Genomic DNA, 16,081 nt, shown 5'->3' on the forward strand with positions numbered 1-16,081 from the left:
GAACGAGGTTGGTTAGGTGTCCCTAAGCTATTTATTTACACTGAAAATGTTAATATGAAACGAAAACAACTAGAAGGCTGAGTCGGCTAAGATTTCCACTTTGGTTATAAAAGATAAAGAGATGTGCATTGTTAATAAAGCCCCTTTAAGTGTGTCAGTTAGTGTTGAATGTGCTGAGTTGTTTTGTGAAAATTATTATGAATCAAAATTAAAACACAGTCAGAGAAAAATACCGAGGGAAATTTTCTTTCATCAAATCGCGATCTTCTTAAACTATCTTTCCTTGTAGGTACGTCGAATGTAACGGAAGTACGTTTGATAAGACCTCCGATCATCATTTACACAAAAATGGTGGATGGAAAGTCAGGAGATCTAGACATAGAGAACCACATTCGAGAGCTTATTAATGCCAAAGAAGTTGGGGACAGAGGGAGGGAGGGATGTGCCTCTTTTGAACTGGGTGTGGGTTATTTCCAACGAGGTGATTTTAGAAAGGCCATAGAGTATGGTACTCAAACGCTTAGTATTGTAAAAGAAATGAGTGATAAATTTTTGGAGAGAAAAGCCTGTGGGCTTTTGGGCGATGCTTATAACAGTCTGGGTGATTTTGATCCCGCCATAGAGCACCTTACTAAATATCTTAGCATTGCACGAGAACTGGGGGACAGACCTGCAGAGGGAAAAGCCTGTTGCGGCATCGGCAGTGCTTATGAGAGAATTCGAAAATTTGAACAAGCCATAGAGTTCTTCAAACTGCATCTTACTATTGCTAAAGAGGTGGAGGACAGGGATAGTGAGAAATGTGCATGTAGACAACTGGGCAATGTTTATTTCCAACGAGGTGATTTTAAACAGGCCATAAAGTATGGCACGCAAACGCTTAGTATTGCAAAAGAAATGAGTGATAAATTTTTGGAGAGAAACGCATATGGGCTTTTGGGCGGTGCTTATAACAAGCTGGGTGATTTAGAGCAAACCATAGAGCACTATACTAAATATCTTAGTATTGCACAAGAACTGGGGGACAGACCTGCAGAGGGAGAAGCCTGTTGCGACATCGGCAGCGCTTATGAGAGACTTAGAAAATTTGAACAAGCCATAGAGTTCTACAAACTGCACCATACTATTGCCAAAGAAGTAGAGGACAGGGATGGCCAGGCATGTGCATGTAGACAACTGGGCGATGTTTATTTCAGTCTGGGTAATTTTAAACAAGCCATAGAGCACCACACCGAATGTCTCAGTATTGCCAAAGAACTGGGTGACAGAGGTTCAGAGGAAGGTACTTATAACTGTCTAGGCGATTCATATCAACAGCTTGGTAATTTTAAACAAGCTATAGACTACCATGCACAAAGTCTTAGGATTGCCAAAGAAGTGGGAAACAAGGCTAGCGAGTTATGGGCATATCTCGGACTGGGTTACTCCTTTGAGAGTCTGAACAATTTAAAAGAAGCCACGGAATTCTTTATAAAAGGACTCAATATTGCTAAAGAAATAGGGCACAGGTTAGGGGAAGGACGAGCCTACTGCGGCCTTGGATCTGCTTCCATCAATCTGGGTGATTTTGAACAAGCCATGGAGTACTTTAAACAACAACTTAGCATTGCTAAGGAACTTAGGAACAAGAAAGGGGAGGCAGGTGCACATGGTAATCTTGGCACAATTTATCGCCTTATGGGTAATATTGAACAAGCCATAGAGTGCCACGAACTATCTGTTACTATCAGCAAAGAGTCAGGGGACAGGCTTCTGGAGGGAAAAGTATACAATGAGCTAGGTGATGATTATCACCGTTCAGGTTGTTTTTCTGAGGCTCTTGAGTGTTATCGATCAAGCATAGAGATCCTAGAAAGCACACGAACTCTTCTTCAGTCAGAAGATGCGTGGAAAATAGGATTTCGTGATCTCAACTCGCATCCGTACACTGGTCTGTGGAGAACTCTTCTGATGAAAGGACACACTGAGGAGGCTTTATGTGCTGCTGAGAGAGGACGAGCACAGGCTTTGATAGATGTTTTGAAGACACAGTATGGGGTTGACTCACAACCGTCCGCCTCAGTTGAACCAAAGGAAACTATTTCCTTTATATTAAACAATTTGTCAACACCCACAGTTTTTGTAGCATGGCATTGCTGTAGTACAAATTTTTGGGTGCTGAGAAAAGGAAGCGAGATTCTCTTTGAACACATCAAAACAAAACCATGTGGCACTGTTTCGTTGTTCATGGAAAACACCTTAGCAGAGATTGGTGCACCTGGCCGTGTGATTTGTGAGAATCGCTCAATGGATGAGCTCAGTAATGACTCACGGTCTAAAAGAGAAGATGTGGAAAAAACACAAGAGTCCTCAACTTCTTCTGTCAATTCTTTGCCTCGACTGTATGATGTTATTATTGGCCCCATTGCGGACTTGCTCCATGGTGACCAGTTAATAATTGTTCCGGATGGTCCATTTTGCTTGGCTCCTTATTCTGCATTGAGTGAGTCAATCAGGATTCGCACTGTTCCCTCGCTGACCGCGTTGAAACTGATTGCAGGTGCACCGGAGGACTTCCACTTTAAGACTGGGGCGCTGGTCGTGGGAGACCCATGTTTAAAGGAAGTTACCAACCAATACGGTTGGGAGCAGCTAGAGTTTGCCAGAGAGGAAGCAAAGATGATTGGAAAACTTCTTAACATCACACCTCTTATTGGGAGTGATGCAACAAAAGACGAAGTGCTGAAAAGGCTCAAGTCGGTTGCCTTGGTGCACATTGCCGCACATGGATGTGCTGAAACCGGAGAAATTGTTTTGGCCCCAAAGACTGACAGGACATCGCAGATCCTTGAAAGGCAAGATTTCATCTTAACAATGTCAGACGTGCAAGCCGTTCGTCTGCGTGCAAGGCTTGTTGTGCTTAGTTGCTGTCACAGTGGCCGGGGAGAGGTCAAGTCTGAGGGTGTGGTCGGCATAGCACGTGCTTTCTTGTGTGCTGGTGCTCGGTCTGTTCTGGTGTCACTCTGGGCGATTGATGACGAGGCAACCCTGATGTTCATGAGAAATTTCTACCAACAACTAGCAGATGGGAAACGCGCCAGTGTGGCTCTTCACCAGGCTATGAAATCACTTCGGGAGTCACAAAAGTTCGGTGACGTGAAGTACTGGGCTCCATTTGTGCTGATTGGTGATGACGTCACTCTTGAAATTGGCAAACAGACGGATAATGGTGAGTCTAGTTTGCGTTTGAATTTGGAAAAAAGTAATTTTATTTGTAAATAATTAAGGACAGTCAGAGTCTGAGGGTCTTGAAATCTGTCTGAAAGTTATGTTATGATGAAATTTGCTATGTGTTGATTCCATTTGTTTTAGATTGAGTTAAGCTGTTCAACGCGTTCAGGCTTATGACCCGAATTGGTGAAATGGCAAAAAATATTGTGAGATTGCAGCGGTGAAGTCCCTGACTAAATTTTCAATCGTGCATTATCTTTTCTTTCGGTTTTCAAAACATGAAAATGTCTGGAATAGACTAATGATTTAGTTATTTGTCGATGGGCGGAATGTCGTCATGCACGTCACGTTACGTCACGCACTCCTTACCACGGAAGACTGATAACGATGCTCTCACAGATTAAATTCTCCTGTTTTATTTTATTTTGTTTGCAGAAGAAGCGTCTTCAAGCCAAGAAGGAGCTGCTAAGCGAAGCCGACCCTGACGTATGATAATGTTCATTTGGTTTCCTTTAACTCTGATGACTTCTGAGAAACAGTGTAATCATGCTGGATCCAAAAGATGTCAAAGACCAAAACTCTATAGTTGCTTTAATTAAGAAATTCATAAGGAAACAATTTAAATCCGATGGCACTGAAAATTGGCTTTTTTGTTGCAATTCGTTCAGTGAAGGACACATCATTGCTTATTTCTGTACATATGTTTTGAAGCTATTACTGTGTATATAGTTTGAAGCCATTACTTTCACAGGATAGAATAACCAAGACAAATATTACTTAATGATTATTTTGAATAGATGATGCACATTGCCTTTTTCGTATACATTTTCTGTGATGGAACATAACTTTTATGAATCTAAACAAAAACAACAACAACAACAAAAATTTCTTTTAGTTGTCATGGAAACAAGACATGGCTGCCTCGTTCCTCATTTTTAAAGGTCGCATTCTTTTGGGACTATTCCGGAATAGGAATACGGGTAGTGGACAGTATTCATGGTCTTCTGGGGCCTATTCTGTTTTTTTTTTGGCATGAACAGCATAGTAGTCCATTAATTCTGCCCCTGATACCAGAGTGAACGGAATACGGTTTGCCCAGAATAGAAATTGCGTTCTTTTGAGAAAGCTTTCAGTTTTATTGAAAGAAGAGGACTTGCGTTCTTTTAGAAAGGTTTTTAGTCGATAAAATCGGAATAGGCACAAACGCATTTTTTTGTGAACTGATAGTCTGTGTATTCTGTTATTTCTGGACCGGAATAAGAATAAATACCGAGATTAAGTAATCAGAACATTTGCAATAAAATAATAATCATACATAGCTATTTTGGCGTGATAAAAGTAATATTGATTTTTTTTATTTTATTTTTTACTTTCAACCGCTCCCCAATGACGGTGATATCATTTTTCCAGTCGAAAATAGACTTACCCAAAGACAAAGAAAAAAAAAACCTTGAAGTTCTCGGTAAAGACCTGCGCCAAAAAACAAGTCGAGAACGATCGGTAAAAACAGGATTGTTTTCCGTGTACAAACTAATGGAAAATGAAACTGCTGGAATATTTTGGTTTCAAGTGTTAAAAGTGTTGGATTCTTTCAGCTATTTTATGCTTTGATTCCAAAAATACATCTCGACATTTCCAGTTGACTGTGGAGTCGACTAAACGTTGTTTCGGTTTAAATTAGAACTGGAGTTAGAAGTTGACTTTCTTATTCCTCTTTAATCAAAACAAAGACGCAAAAAACTCCGTTCACTTACTTTGTTTTCCCACGGAGCACCAAAGAGCCCTCTAGAAACTCGTTTTAAAGGTTCCCTTGCGTTCCTGGTCGAATTGGAATTTGGAAATGTTGGTTTTTGTGGTGAGAGGAAAACCGGAGTAACCGGAGAAAAACCCTATGAGAAAGGATGAGAATCAACATTAAATTCAACTTCAATCTGGGCCGCTTTAGCTTTATGGGAGGCGAGTATTGTTATGACTGCGCATGCGCCATCCCTGCTTTCCTGGATAGCAAGTTCTTGCCACTCACATTGCGAGAAGGGAAGAAAGTTGCGGGTTTCTATGAAAATAACATTCAAGCCAAGAACAAAAACAAAAAAACAAAGAAAAACGAAAAATTCAAGACGTACCCACCCCACCCCCTTATAAGCCCCTTCCCCTCCCGACTGGCGGCCTACTAAAATCAAATGGCTGCCGAATCATGCAATCAACAAATGCAAGCTTTCAACAAAATTGTTCAAGGAGGACCCAGAGGAATGTGCTTTTGGAAAACATGTAAATTATTGGTTAACTTGATTACTGTTTGTTAAGAAATGACTTATTTGTATAATCATAATCTCTTTTCATGAAGGCGCAAACTGGTTTTTGAATAAATGTACGAAAAAATATTGGAGGTTTCAGAGTTATTTGTACCGAGATGAATTGATGGTGAGTGCCTTGGGAATAATTTTAGACTGCTAGCGGCCTCTTTCTTCTCCTAAGTTCTTTAGCGCGCGATGCATCTTCCCAATCCCCCCTCGTTCATTTTACTAATTTGCATAATTTTATTGTCACTTTTTATTGTCACTTTTTATTGTCACTGAGGGAAAAGTACGACTGCTCGCAGTCATCCAGTCTAGAATTATTTATTCTGGCCTTGGGGCGGGAAAATGTCGAAAACGAAAAACTAAATATCCAAGATTAGAAAATGAAGAACATTAATACTCGAAAACGAAGCCAGGAAGCGTCCCAAACTTAGAAACTAAACTGCAGTCATCCTTTATTGCAGAGCGGACTCGTGAGTTGAACGAAAATCACGCCTTAAAATTTCCGCCCTTCCACAGATAAGGCGCGAAGCCCGAAACTTCTGGAATTTGTTCAACTTTTTGTCACTTCTTCGCCATTTACTCAACTTTTACGACAAATTCACACCGTCGAAATCGGCCATTAATGTCACAAAAAAAGCATGTGTATTAATTGGGGAAGATCCAACCAAACGAATTGGTTATGTTTTGCTCTTCCTTCGAAAAGTCTGTTTATTTTGCTTTCTTTGTACTCTTAGAGCGAATTCATGTTTTATTAAAGTTACTTTGAGAAACTTTTGTGCCGTTTTGACGAAAACTTAGAAAAATGCCGTGACAATGCCCAATTTCCTTCTCAATCACGCGCAATTTATGTCCACTCTACCGGCTGAAATAACTAATAGCCTTTTATAATAATTATAGTTTGTGTCAGGAAAGAAGCACTGATGCGCGTGATTTAAACTGAAATGTTGCATGATACTAAATATTAACTAGAGAATAAATTAAATGAATAATGCTGTAGGAAATATATCGTATGTAACACCGATAAGTTTTAGTTAGTGAACAAAGCAGACTGCACAATTGTAAACCGGCAAAGTCCGAAATTAATGTTACAATGATGTGACTGCACGCATCTCTTAAGCTCAATAAGGAAGCATTACGATAGTGTAGGTTTGGAATTTTACTGTGCTCGTGATTGTAGGGAAAATACCTGTTGCGCAAATAAAACCTAGTAAATCTTAGTACAATTATAATGAGATTTCACTTTTTTTAATTTATTTCTTCGTCTACGAATTCCAGGTAATCAGCAACAGCGGAGTCTCTGCGCTGTAGCGGCTGCAGATGCAGATCCGGCTTCATTCCCATCAAAATTCATGAGGGTGGGGAGGGAGGGGATAAATTGTAGCGCTCTTTCCATGCCGGCAACCTATTGACAACAGCCTCAATCACAAGCAACAAAATTCCAATATGGCGGACGCTAGATGAGTGACTTTTGAAGTGTGGTGTGAATTCTTTTTAAATCTTTTTATATAATTTTTTATACCCGATTCAATGAATATAAAACTCGCAGGATCCGAGGAGTGTGAAGAGAAGGAATTCAAAGTGCCCAGAACTCGCAATCTTCTCCCATCGAAGACATACCGCGAGAGTATTAAGAGATGGGGAGAACCTTCAGAATTGAGCAGAAGACGCGTAATAATTGTCCCTTCCATAAAATGCCCGGCTAGAGATGTTTCGGCGACAACGGTGAGCAAAGGTAAGAAGACAGATAATATCGGATAATTGGAAAACAAGATGCCTGCTATACTGGCATTACGCGTGATGCTGGGGCTGATTCATTTATTCCAACTGTATGCTTTGCCGATTGATAAAACTATCCTTGCTAATGGAATAGTTTGAGTCACGACGATCGCTTTACGTTATTTACCTTGTGTTACGCGACTCAGACTATTACCGGAAATGTGTGAAATTCCATTACGATAATGTAAGCTTTTCAATGACCTCTTTTTAGTCTCGCGTCGTGGTCTAAGACTGTCAAACAAAGCACGATTCCTTCGCCAGGAACTCACCAATTTCCACCGTTTTAAATGTCGGGTGCTTCTTAAAAGTTATTCTTTCGATTCACCGCTGAGTCCAGAACATGTTAACAATATGGCGCGACAATTTAATCCGTCCTTAATAAATATATCAAATGATGCGTTGACGTTACACCTGTAGGGTTGAGTGGGTCCCCTCCCTCGCGATTAAAGCGACAAGAATGGAAGTTGATTGGCCTGCTGTTGTTGAAGACAATCAGAACATTACATCCCGAGTAGGAGAGGGGAGAGTTTAATGAATAAATTAATGTACCGATTTGTGACTACGAGGAAGAAAAAAAAAAAAAAAGAAATCGACCCGTTTTTAGACACGGTATGCCCCTTCAGGGCATCCCGCGTAAAAATAAACGAACACCATCCGAAGTCTTGTTTGTAATGTACGTTTTACTGATCGAGCTACAATATAAGTGTAAGCTTAATAGTAAGCCAGAATTTAGTTGGTTATAAAGTTTAGCGCACTTTTAAAACAAAGCTTCGTCCAGGTCTTCAACAATGGTTTCTTATTGTTTCAATTTGTGCATGCAGATAAGCTAAACGTTATTCACTGTTGACCCGATCGTCAAATGACTTTATTTTATGCAGTCAAGAGACATAATTTGTCTGCACGCCGAACTTGGGCAAGCATCTTTAGTTTACCTGATAATTTTTCTCGGTATAAATAAAGTCAAACAGATTAACTCATCATCTAGATGTAACTATACTGTATGAGTGATAAAAATCTGCGAGTCAGCGAGCCATGCGAGCCAAGGTGTGAGCCATGCGAGCCATGCGAGCCGTACGAGCCATGCGAGTCACGCGAGTCATGCGAGCCACAGTATAAATGTTAAGAATTTTTTTTTTGTATTTACATTAACATAAGAACAAGAACAAGAGCATCGGAACAAGATGAATAACATCGCAATATTTAATTCTTACAGTGGGACAACGCAAACCATCATATTTCAGTTTTTTGTTAATTGACACGTCAGGACTGATTATCAGTGTCATTCCAATCTTGTGAGGTATGATAAATGAGTACTCAAAGATGAGCGAAGTCAATATTGTCGCACTAAATCCAATTTGAAAAGAAGCAGCGTAACAGAAGCATTTGCCGTCAGCTGGTGGGTCGAATGCTATCTCGAAACCAGTCTCTGCCACTCTAGTGGCGAGTTTTGAAGAAAGACTTGTCTAAGGGAAAAGACAACCACATGCAGCAGTCAGCCAACCGACAGAGTTCTGATAACTCTGATTCACTAAAGACCAAACCTGTTAAAATGGCGCGATTTACTCACCATTCTTGACGCCAACACACGGAGATCGAAGTGCTGTTCTTTTCTTTTTTTTTACTTGAATGAAGTTCCACGTGGATATCAATGAATGACATGTGTCAATAGATACCTATTCAAGTAGCGGTGCAGCCGTATGTTTTTCCCGGATTGTTTTTTTCTGAAGTCTTGAACCTTAATAAATTTTTGCGTATTGTTTTTATTTTTTTGCGCATCTTGGGCGATTTTGAATAGGCAAAATTCTCTTCAAAATTAAAACAAAAACGAAAAAAAAAAAAAAAAAAAAACAAAGAAAAAAAATTCGTCCAAAATTTTCTCACGCGAATGTAATAAAACAAATAAAAATTCTTAACATTTGCACTGTGGCTCGCATGACTCGCGTGACTCGCATGGCTCGCACGGTGGCTTGCATGGCTCGCTGGCTCGCAGATTTCGCAGACCCATACTGTATGCCCAGTAGGGTCTCTCTCGCTCTCCTCCTAATTGTATAACATAGGCCTCTTTTGCACTGGAACAGTCAGCCGGTCTGTATAGGAGAGAGGGACTCCGTTTAAGAGGTGGGAAATATCGTAATCTCTCTTTGGTGTATAAATTGTGGATTTTGGTATCCGCCAGGGAGTGAATGCAGATATATGTAGTCATCAAGGTATCATTGACGGTTTCAAATGCAGATTAATTAAGAAATTAAAAAATGCACATCATGCATCTTTGGTATGTAGACCAGGCAATCAGACGTGAGATTTATAAACAACCATTATTTATCAGTTCCATTAGTAAACATCAATAGTGGTGTTTCCCCAGGAGTTTGATTCAAATTTCCGACCAGCATCCCCACTTGAAAACTGTCTGCTTAGTTTTTTCTTCTTGATGTACAAACTGACGCCAGTGTTTCAGATAACTTTCAGAGTCAGTGTCGGTGAAGAATTTTTGAGGGGTAAACAGATCAGGTTCTCTCCAAATTCAATTTGTCAGGTCAGGAATCCAGCTTTATTTGGGTTTTTTAAGATCCCTCTCTTGAGAATCATGTATTAATCAGTATTTATGACACAGGCATTCTCAGAAAAAAATCTGAGTGCTCTTATCAGGAGTGAGACCATAAGACCATCCGATTACTAGTTCGGATGCTCTACCACTGACCTACAGGAGACTCGTGGGAGCTAAGGCCATTAAACTAGGTTCATGGGTTCTGGAAAATATTCATCTGGATGGTTGATCTGTATGACTGCTCACATTTATACCCAGACACTTTTCATTTTAGACAGACTCTACAAAAATAATCTGGTTCAGGATTTTTCGATATTTATCAAATTACGCAGTTTTATTTAGCTCTGTACAATTCTTTCATGTACATGTTTGCTCGCAGTGAAAGCTGTTGATAATACTGCTTTTCTTCATCATTATGACTATAAAATAAATTTTTATGGATCAAAATTTTTATGATTTCTAGACAAGAATGCTCAAGGTGGCTCAGAAACTGACAGCTTTGACTCTCAAGTTGCAAGTTACAAGAGAAGATTACAGGAACGCAAGAGGATCCGAGGAATTTTAAACAACTGTGGCCTAAAACAGGACTGGCTTGAAAACAAGACTGCTAAAACTGAATTGGAAAACAGAGTGCTGAAAAGAATGATACTGAAAGGACGACCTGAGATTACCATTAAAGAGGTATTAACTTGAGATGCACTATCAACATAGAGTCCTACAGGGATGATATAATAATAATAATAATGATGATGATGATGATGCTGATGATGACATTTTTAGAGCTTCAGTGTACCTGTACAATATGATTTTTCTAAGTGAACATTAGGATTTAGGGGTTTGATTAGAAGCTTGTGATTAGTTGATACATTATGTCTTCGCAGGGTTGGCTACGGTTTGCCGCCCAACCATCCTTTGCTTAGGATCTGGGCATTCAGAAGTTTACACTGCCTTGAATAATTTATAATATTTGTTACTTGATATTGCACAAATTTACATGCTAATACATGATCAAATGTGCATCACAATAAAACTATAACTGCCAATACTAACTAAACATATATGGATCTAGAATGATATCACGGGATCTAAAATGTGTGAATTTATAAAATTTGATGAGGTGTTACAGGGTTTTATATGGTATCATGGAAAACCGCTGTAAAGTCACAGAATTTTGTAATTGTTTCCAGGCCTAGAAAGTCATGAGTGGATTTTAATTGTGGGCCCATGGAAAGTCACTCAAAATGATGTTTATGTAAAACATACAATAAAAACTAATAAAAAAGGAATAAAAGGGAAGAAGATAAACAAAAATAATTTAGCCTCTATAATAACTTGCATGCTATTGGTAACGCACCGCTGTAAAATTGAAAACCACTCTTGACTTGTTTATTGAATTCATAAAAAAAAAAAAATAACTCGCCTTTTGTTTTGCTTCTTTCAAACAAGACACCCACCCCACCCCCTATGATTGAAGAGGATACCCTTGTGACAGGGGAGGACAGGGGAGTGCCCACTATTCGCCAGCCCTCCCCAGCTGCCTTGGCTGTTATACAGGACTACTTGGAGCGCAAGAGGCTTCGCTTACTGGACCTCTTTGCACAAGCTGACAAGGACAAGAACTGGGTGGTTTCACGGCAGGAGTTTAGGAACATCATCCGATCATGGCACATCCCGCTGACGGAGATTGATTTGGAGGATTTGATAATGGCTCTAGATAGAGATAGCAGTGATGCTCTGGATTACAGAGAGCTGGCTGTGGGAAGGCAGACATACTTAGAACAAAGGTTAGAAGACTGTTTCTGAGCTCAGTGGCTTAACATACTGTATCATAGCATTAGTAATAATATCAAATGTGAGGAAGTGTGTCATCTGATTTCCAAACACCGAGAAATGGGTTGAAAAACAAGGCACAGCCAAGTTTTTTAAACCAACTTTGATGTGTTTGGAAATCGGATGAAACACTTTCAAGTTCAGTGAATGCAAATATGTCAAATATATAATTATTTTGAATAAGAAGAACCAGAGATACGGTTCGAAAATTTGGGAAACTTTTTAAGTTTTTTAGATCAGTTTTAAGCCTTTTTACCACACTGATCGACAAAAGAGCAATACATTTTGAAGTTAGTATGCAACTTAAGCAGTTGTGAAAAGAAAGCCTGAAAAAAATTCAGGCTTGAATGAGATTGAAACCCGAATTTGAACCCGAATTTGCAGAGGTCATGGGTTTAAATCCTGTTCAAGCCTGAATTTTTTTCAGGCTTTCTTTTTGCAACTGCTTAAGTTGCATGATAATTACGAGGATCTTTATTCCATTGAATCTTTCATCCGCAGTTCAAAATATATGTTAGATATATAATTCATATTCATTTATTCATCCTTCACAGGTATATTACATGTACAAACTCACAGTATAACCAGCTCCCAGTTAGCTTGTTAGCTCAGTTGGTAGAGCACTGCACCAGCATTGCAGAGGTCATGGGTTTGAATCCTGCGTTCAAGCCTGATTTTTTTCAGCCATTCTTTTCACAACTGCTGAAGTTGCGTACTAACTGTGCGGATATTTCCTGTATTTTCAGCTCTTTTCAGTGTTTGAAACTACAGTATCAATTATTAATAATAATTTTTGCTTGCTCTAAGAATTATTCTTAGAGCAAGCAAAAATTAATCAAAGCAAAAGTTTACAAAATCTTATGATAATTAAGATCCCATTCCAAAACTCCTTCATGGTAATGATTTCCTTTGTTTTATTGTAAGAAAATTATTATTAATGAGTTTGAGGATCAGTAATTTATCCAGTCATGTCTCTGTACCCATCATTGTAAAACCCGATGGGAAGGACTTTAGCCACATATGGTGCATTTGACTTTCTGAAGAACTATTTAATAATATTATTATTTGTGGGTCAACTGAGGTCAGTTCATCCTCCGGGCTTTAAACACTGAGGACCTTAAGGATGGTGCCTACTAATACTGAAGTATTTTTGCGCAGTTTATGACTATGCAGGAAAAGCAGATCTTAGCAAGGGGCTATCGGAATCCAAAAAGAAAATTGGGGGTAACCACACATTTTTTAGAGATAATTATTAAAGCAACAATAATAATTTCTAAAATGCTTTAAAATATAAAGGAATGTATGGTGCTTTTTTCCAAATTGAAGCTTTATTATCTCTGAAAAATACATGGTTACCCCCAATTTTCTTTTTGGATACAAATTAAGAGCACTTGCGAAGTTCTGCTTTCTCCACATAGTTTTAAACCGTGCAAAAATATCCCTGTATTAGTAGGCACCACCCATAGGAAACCTGAACTCGTATCTCAAGATGCACAGAACGTATACACAGTAACAAAAGTAGGCACCATCCTTAAGCAGCAAAAATGTATGTAGGAAATTGTGGGGACCTTGGTGTCTCAGATAGGAAGTGGCTATGCTGCTGAAGCCGATGGATCCTTAGATGCTGCCTAAAATGTAACCTGAAAATTAAATTTGCATTCTCTTTACTTTAAAACTTGTGATCGTTCCAACTGATTTCATTTATATATTGTGACCTTGAATTCCTTCAGGAAAGGTTGCTCCAATGTTTTATCCACTACTTTGCACTTCATTTGCATTCAAAACCTATGATAAATTATGGGCAAGCTAGCTGGTTTCTGTTTTTACATGTATTTTTAAACAAAGTGCAAAGCAGTCAGGATAAACCATTAGAGCAACGTTTCCCGAAGGAATCAAGTCGAAGACTACCTGCAAAAACTACAGTGAATCTGAGCTAAAACACTGAAAAGGCAATCTGAAATCAATGGGAATTTTTACCGAGCTCTTCCATTGCTATAAAAGAGGTCCATAGTCCATTCAAGACGCAGGGACTAATGCTTGTCAACATTCTATATTTCCTCAGGGTAAACAAGCAGACTGGAGAGTTCCTTCATGGTCCTGCTAACACCAAATCAGCAAAAAGACCAGAAACAATTCCAGAAGAACCAGAACCAGCTGTGGATCCTTCTCAAGAAAAATGGGGCAGCTCAGGAACACAGAGGCCAGGGTCTCCACAGAGACCTACATCCCCTCAAAGACCTCCCTCAGTGTCACGGAGCCCTGCGCAACAGAGACCCTTGACTTCCCCTCAGAGAGCCTTTTCACCCTCTCCAGGCCAGCCCGTGCCTTTTGTTGGACAAAGGCCCGATTCTGAGCCCCAGGAACGAGGGTCACGCCCTTATTCCCCCTCTAGTAGTAGTGACCGTAGTTTGTCACCGACTTTGTTGGAAATTCCTCCTTTTCAATTGTCAGAGAAAGTGGAACAGTTGACCCAAGATGAGGTATGTTGATTTTGTTTCTTTCTCGCCTGCGTAGCTGGAATCCGGTCGTTTCGCTCGAAAGTCAATTCGCCCAATGTTTTTATACGTGGTGTAATAAAACTTAAATTGGGAAAAAACTAGAAGACTGCGATGGATAAAACGAGCAGGAAACCTCAGTACAAATAATTGTAAAACCAAACTGAGAGGTCCTTGTATAAAAACCTTGACGTGCCGAGTTTTTTCCGAGATCTTACGGATTTACCTACATGTGACATCAAGAGGAAAAGTTTTGCACTTAGCCTCGCTTTCATAACGAGGCTCACAGCAACTCGAAAATGCTCTATTTAATACTTTACAGACTTTATTTGAAACATTTGCTAAATTTGTATCTAAGTGTCCCGTTCGTACAACAATTATTTCTGGGGAGATTAGAAAATGCTATGAACTGAACTTCCAAATTTAGTCAAGAATAAGCCACAATCAGTTTTTACCAATAGTCCATTTTACAGTTGTGTGCTTAGTGACTTGGCCTAATGGATTGTAAGCAGGGCTGGGGTGACCTTGTTTTGATACAAACCTCACTGCTTTTCATATGTAGATCATGCTGTTCTTATGCTAACTAGTTTGCATTTACATATGAAAAGCAGTGAGGTCTGTATCAAAACAAGGTCACCGTCACCCTCGCTTCCAATCCAGGGCCAGGTCACAAAGCACACAACTGTAAAATGGTCTATTCAAGGTATGAACTTAAAAAAAAAAGTCTGGTATTAACATGACAGCAACCTCTCTTGCAGATAAAAGACAGACGCTCGAAGAAACAGCAGAAACGGAAAGAGAAAGAGAAAAAGCAAAGGAAGAGGGTACCCCCAGAGAAAGTGACCGTCGCGCCATCTACCATGGGGGGTAGGTTAGGGGAGATGGTGGACAGGTATCGCAGGATGACCATGAAGGAATATAACGACGTGGTAGAGCTGTGTCAGATGCATGGAGTGCAGGTCAGCAAGGCACTGCTTGGACGAGGTGAGTTTTGTTTGTAGTTGATTTACGGTGCCATCTAAACTGCGAGGAGTTTTTATTTTTCTTCAAAAATATAGAGTTCTAAAGTGTGACGTCACAAATATTTGAATTTTTTAAATTATGGGATTTGTTAGTGTATTCAGAAAGAGTATAATGAAAAATGCCCACTTGCCAAAAATAAGCATCTTATTGCAATTTGGGGGCGAGATTTTAGCTCTGTTATGCCTTGATGACTCCATACAAATCCTTCTAATTTTGTCTTAGTTCTTATGTTTGGAACTGAGCCAAAATTAGAAGGATTTGTATGGAGTCAACACGGAATAAGCGGAATTGATATTATCTCAATCGTTCAGGAAATTCAGACAGTTTCATTTGTTAACTACATTTTTGGTGTCTTGTCTTTCAGTTCTGCTTCAACCTGAAGATACACCACTGTCACAGATAAAACTAAGAGGGAGGAAGCCTGGGCTCTTTTCAATATCCACCAGGCATCACATACCCGCCTCTAAACACCAGTCTTCCGTGGCCGTCACCAGCTTACGACGCCCGAAGTTTAGAGACCCGGGCCCTAGCACGTGACATATACACATTTGTAAATACAAACATGAGAGTCTTGTAGTGTTTCAAAGACTTTATTTTTTGTCACAAAAATTTGTAAAATGTTATATTTATTATACAGATATGCAAATATGAACTCTTGTACTGTAAAAATTAGTCATTTTTGTGTTCTTTAGCCCGAGAAATAAATAACGACAGATATTCTAAACAATTTGAAAAGGAATCTGTCAATAATAATCGTAAAGTACATGTCGCGAGCATTGGTGACAACATATTAATTCAGAATTACGTGATTTTACCTTTAGCTATTTTGGACTGTTTGCCAACTTTTTTGACATCTTGCTGTTAGCTCTCTTTATATTGCTATAGAGCTACCGACTGCATGT

The 16,081-nt window shown here is 39.4% G+C and overlaps 2 protein-coding genes across 3 annotated transcripts; both read left to right on the forward strand.

Annotated features, from left to right (window-relative positions):
• Positions 1 to 1,578: 1,578 nt before the first annotated feature.
• On the forward strand, positions 1,579 to 4,430 carry LOC146457249 (tetratricopeptide repeat protein 28-like). 2 transcript variants are annotated; one of them, XM_085092176.1, is made up of 2 exons: positions 1,579 to 3,212; positions 3,646 to 4,430. In XM_085092176.1, the coding sequence occupies exons 1-2, from the start codon at positions 1,579 to 1,581 to the stop codon at positions 3,677 to 3,679; spliced, it is 1,668 nt and encodes a 555-aa protein (XP_084948302.1). In that variant the 3' UTR covers positions 3,680 to 4,430. The 2 variants fall into 2 exon arrangements, with proteins under 2 accessions (XP_084948302.1, XP_084948301.1); XM_085092175.1 differs by having other exon boundaries at positions 1,579 to 3,208.
• Positions 4,431 to 6,942: 2,512 nt separating this feature from the next.
• On the forward strand, positions 6,943 to 16,078 carry LOC146457250 (uncharacterized). Its single transcript, XM_085092069.1, has 6 exons — positions 6,943 to 7,242; positions 10,295 to 10,512; positions 11,278 to 11,615; positions 13,724 to 14,141; positions 14,915 to 15,140; positions 15,544 to 16,078. Exons 1-6 carry the CDS (start codon positions 7,038 to 7,040, stop codon positions 15,714 to 15,716), a joined length of 1,578 nt encoding a protein of 525 aa, XP_084948195.1. The 5' UTR covers positions 6,943 to 7,037; the 3' UTR covers positions 15,717 to 16,078.
• Positions 16,079 to 16,081: the final 3 nt, after the last annotated feature.

This window comes from Pavona decussata, unplaced genomic scaffold (assembly GCF_977016875.1).
Source record: "Pavona decussata unplaced genomic scaffold, jaPavDecu1.1 SCAFFOLD_244, whole genome shotgun sequence".
Classification (NCBI taxonomy): domain Eukaryota; kingdom Metazoa; phylum Cnidaria; class Anthozoa; order Scleractinia; family Agariciidae; genus Pavona; species Pavona decussata.